The sequence below is a fragment of the Diceros bicornis genome, chromosome 17 (assembly GCF_020826845.1).
Source record: "Diceros bicornis minor isolate mBicDic1 chromosome 17, mDicBic1.mat.cur, whole genome shotgun sequence".
Taxonomy (NCBI): Eukaryota; Metazoa; Chordata; class Mammalia; order Perissodactyla; family Rhinocerotidae; genus Diceros; species Diceros bicornis.
The window spans coordinates 15385733-15389727 of record NC_080756.1 but is presented as its reverse complement, the minus strand read 5'-3'; the positions used below and the strand labels follow the sequence as shown (position 1 = coordinate 15389727).

At 37.7% G+C, this 3995-nt stretch overlaps 1 protein-coding gene across 1 annotated transcript; it reads left to right on the top strand.

Moving 5' to 3' along the window:
• Window positions 1–2430: 2430 nt before the first annotated feature.
• LOC131416562 (olfactory receptor 9K2-like) lies at window positions 2431–3405 on the top strand. The gene has a single exon (XM_058559231.1). The coding sequence runs from the start codon at window positions 2464–2466 to the stop codon at window positions 3403–3405; it is 942 nt and encodes a 313-aa protein (XP_058415214.1). The 5' UTR covers window positions 2431–2463.
• The last annotated feature ends 590 nt before the right edge of the window (window positions 3406–3995 follow it).

Below are 3995 nucleotides of genomic sequence, written 5' to 3'. Positions count from 1 at the left end.
GACTAATAATAAGTCACAAATGACTACTTGTTTGTTGGCTACTCTGGGAAAAAATCTCCCATTCCTAGGGATACATGTCTTCAGTCATAAACATTAATATTAGAATGATTTTAATAGGAATAAATCTCAAAAATTAAAATAATCTGTGTCCTTGCTCTTAGGTCAGACTAAAGGAATATAAATAAGATATATTATTTTTCAAAAAATATTTCAGGACTACTTCAGGTTCTCTTTTCACTGCTTAAATATCTTACATCTCCCCAGAACCTAATTATAATGTACTTGAAATCTTCCTTCTTTATTATACAATTATTTGAAAATTTAATATTCGACGGAGGTGGTGACTAGCATAATACAAAAATAATTCACCATGCCATTTTCCTATTACTCATCTTTTTGTCAGGGAAAATGTTAAACGTCTCTCAGGTTTCTTTATTCTTTCTAAACTTTTACAGTTTCTCTGATTCCTTCCCTCAACTTGGAGTGATTTATCCAAAAAACCCCACACACTTGTTATCAATTTTCAACCTAATTACTACTGATGATTTTGGTGTGCATTGTGGCATTAAGCACAGTATATATAATAAATATAATAATGGCTAATATTTATTTAGTACTTACTCTGTCATAAGTGGTGCTAAGTGATTTACATGCATTATCTCATTGTCTACCCCCAAGAAAACTTTGAGGGTTACGTTATTGTTATCTCTCCTTTATATGAGGATGCGGTGGTATAGTAATTTGGCAAAAGTTACATCGGTAACTTAAGGAAGTAACATAAGTAAGTGATGCAAGTGATGTAAGTAAGTTACATAAGTAACTGGTCCAAGGTCCCAGTTAGAAAATGAGAGAAGCAGCACTGGAACTTTCCTCTATCGAAACCTAAACCCATGCTAACCACTGCAGTATTACAGAGTCTTCAAGTTTTTCTCTGATTCTGCAGCTCAATTATCATTCAGCTTTTATCTATATAATAAATACGTATTGAATAATTTCCATTTGCCAGACACAATTCTGCTCACAATGTATGGAGGATGAATTGAAATTTTGACATTAGGAGGTTATTGTCAAGTGAGAAATTAATATTTAATTTAACCCATGGTGATTTGGCTACTATACTTAGGAGCATGATATATGCAGAGATGTTTTAACTCAGGTTGAAGAACTGGGGAATTTATTTTGAAGATAAGTAATTTTGTCGAACTCCAAAGTTCAAGTAGAAGTAAGTCAGGTAAACGAACAGGAAGGGCTCTTTATCACAGATGTTATCAGGCAGCGATCAGGAGCATGGATTCTGGATCCACATTTCATGGTTCCAAATTCCGATTCCAACCCTAGTAGGTGGCTATCTACAGACTTCATTCCTCTGTATCTCAGTTTCCTGGGGTAATATAATAGTAGTCACCTCATATTATTGTTGTATGGATTAAGTGAGATACTATGAAAGCATTAAGAAAAGTGTCTGTCATATAAAAAGTGCCACATAAATGTTAGCTCTTATTATTAACATTGTCCAAGCTGAATTGTGCATATAAAGCTCTGAGGGGAGAGAAAGAATGACCATATTGTTAATACAAGGATTTCAAAATCGTAGTTGAGCTGTCTAGTGAATGAATTAATGATGACTATGAAAGTCATGTCCAGGATAAATAAGAATGCAATCAACAATTCCTTCATATGTATCTTGTGCTCAATATCCATTTCTAAAGTAATTCTTTTCTCTAGGCTACCTGTAGGCCCCTTCTTAAAAGTATGAGATGTGGACTGAGGAAATGCAGGGAGATTGTCTTTATGAAAGGGCTTTGGAAGCCCATCTGGGAGCGAAATCCAGAAATGTGAGTGCTAATGATTTTTGTGTTTGTGCACAACTTTTATCGTAGTGAGTATATAACTTATATCAGAATCCAAAGTTTCCATTACCCACAAAAATTAATTGCGCCTCTTAAGTAGTTTTCAAATTTAGTTACTTTCTTTATATCTGCTGGTACTCTAAATTAAGCCCTTGAAGTTATGTTTTCTTAAACTAGACTATTGAAGCCCCTTACATCTCTAAACCCAGACATGAAATTGCTTCCCAAATGTCATTTATTGAATTATTTGTTCTCTGTTCCAATCACTGCTTCATGACATTGAATTTAGCGCATAAATCATGAGTTGGAAATGCATACAGAGTGTTACTTGCAAATGTGAAAGGCATTTGAGTGGAAAGACATTGCATTAGACTCAGAGGAAAAATATCTAATTCCACCACTTGTAGGAATTAGGGCATAAAACTAACCTTTTGACTCATCCTCAGTTAGAATTGGTTTAAATTTAAGTCATAGTAATTTTATAAGTTTAAAATGAAAAATGGTTATAGATTAGCTTTGTAAATCCTAATAGTGTAAGAGATTCTTTGTAGTGACAATCAAAGCCAAGAATTCTTTGTTTACTTTGTCTTGTTCCTCTCAGCAGGTTTCTGCCATGGGTGACAGGGGAACAAGCAATCAATCAGAAGTGACTGACTTCATTCTTGTCGGCTTCAGGGTCCGCCCGGAGCTGCACATTCTCCTCTGCCTGTTATTTCTGCTTGTGTATGCCTTGGTCCTTCTAGGCAATGTAGGGATGATCGCCATTATAATGACTGATCCCCGGCTGAACACACCAATGTATTTCTTCCTAGGCAACCTCTCCTTCGTTGATCTCTTCTACTCATCTGTTATTGCACCCAAGGCTCTGATCAACTTCTGGTCTGAGAACAAGTCCATCTCCTTTGCAGGCTGTGTGACCCAGCTCTTCCTCTTTGCCCTCTTCATTGTGACTGAGGGATTTCTCCTGGTAGCCATGGCTTATGACCGCTTCATTGCCATCTGCAACCCACTCCTCTACTCTGTCCAGATGTCAACACGTCTCTGCTCTCAGTTGGTGGCTGGTTCCTATTTCTGTGGCTGCATCAGCTCAGTTCTTCAGACCAGCATGACATTTACTTTATCCTTTTGTGCTTCTCGGACCATTGACCACTTTTACTGTGATACTCGCCCACTTCAGAGACTATCTTGTTCTGACCATTTTATTAATAAAATTGTTTCTTTTTCCTTATCCAGCATCATTATCTTGCCTACCATCATAGTTATTATTGTTTCTTACTTGTATATTGTGTCTACCGTGCTAAAGATTCACTCCACTGGAGGACGTAAGAAAGCCTTCTCCACGTGCAGCTCTCACCTAGGAGTCGTGAGTGTGCTGTATGGTGCTGTCTTTTTTATGTATCTCACTCCTGACAGATTTCCTGAGCTGAGTAAAGTGGCCTCCTTATGTTACACCTTAGTCACTCCCATGTTGAATCCTTTGATTTACTCTCTGAGAAACAAAGACGTCAAAGAAGCTTTAAAGAAACTTCTAGGAAAGAAAAATAAAATTCGTTGATTACTATTTTTCTTCCTCCAGAGGAGTTGTGGCTGTTTATTTCATACTCCATTAATGAAAGTTTCTCCTGAGCATCATAAAAAGATTATCAGAAGCTTTTTCAAGATGATGTACACCCTTCCCATGTATAATTTTTTTCCTTCTGAGACATTGTTAATCCTGAATGTCCTGGATATTGGAGATGTCCTGGACATTACAGAAATATTTTTCAAGATGAACTCTCCTACTGATCTCAAATAACATTTTATTTCACAGAATTGATCTATTTATTTTTATGACAGACTGCTGAATGCTATTTTTTTTTTTTTTTTTTTTTTTTGTGAGGAGGACCAGCCCTGAGCTAACATCCAATGCCAATCCTCCTCTTTTTTGCTGAGGAAGACTGGCCCTGGGCTAACATCTGTGCCCATCTTCCTCTACTTTATATGGGACGCCACCACAGCGTGGCTTGACAAGCAGCGTGGCTTGACAAGCGGTGCGTTGGTGCGTGCCCGGGATCCGAACCGGCGAACCCCGGGCCACCGCAGCGGAGCGTGAGCACTTAACCGCTTGCACCACCGGGCCGGCCCCCTGAATGCTATTTTTATATT

Bases quoted from the DNA above. Each gene is read 5' to 3' on its own strand.
- LOC131416562 (XM_058559231.1), top strand. From the start codon at position 2,464: ATGGGTGACAGGGGAACAAGCAATCAATCAGAAGTGACTGACTTCATT.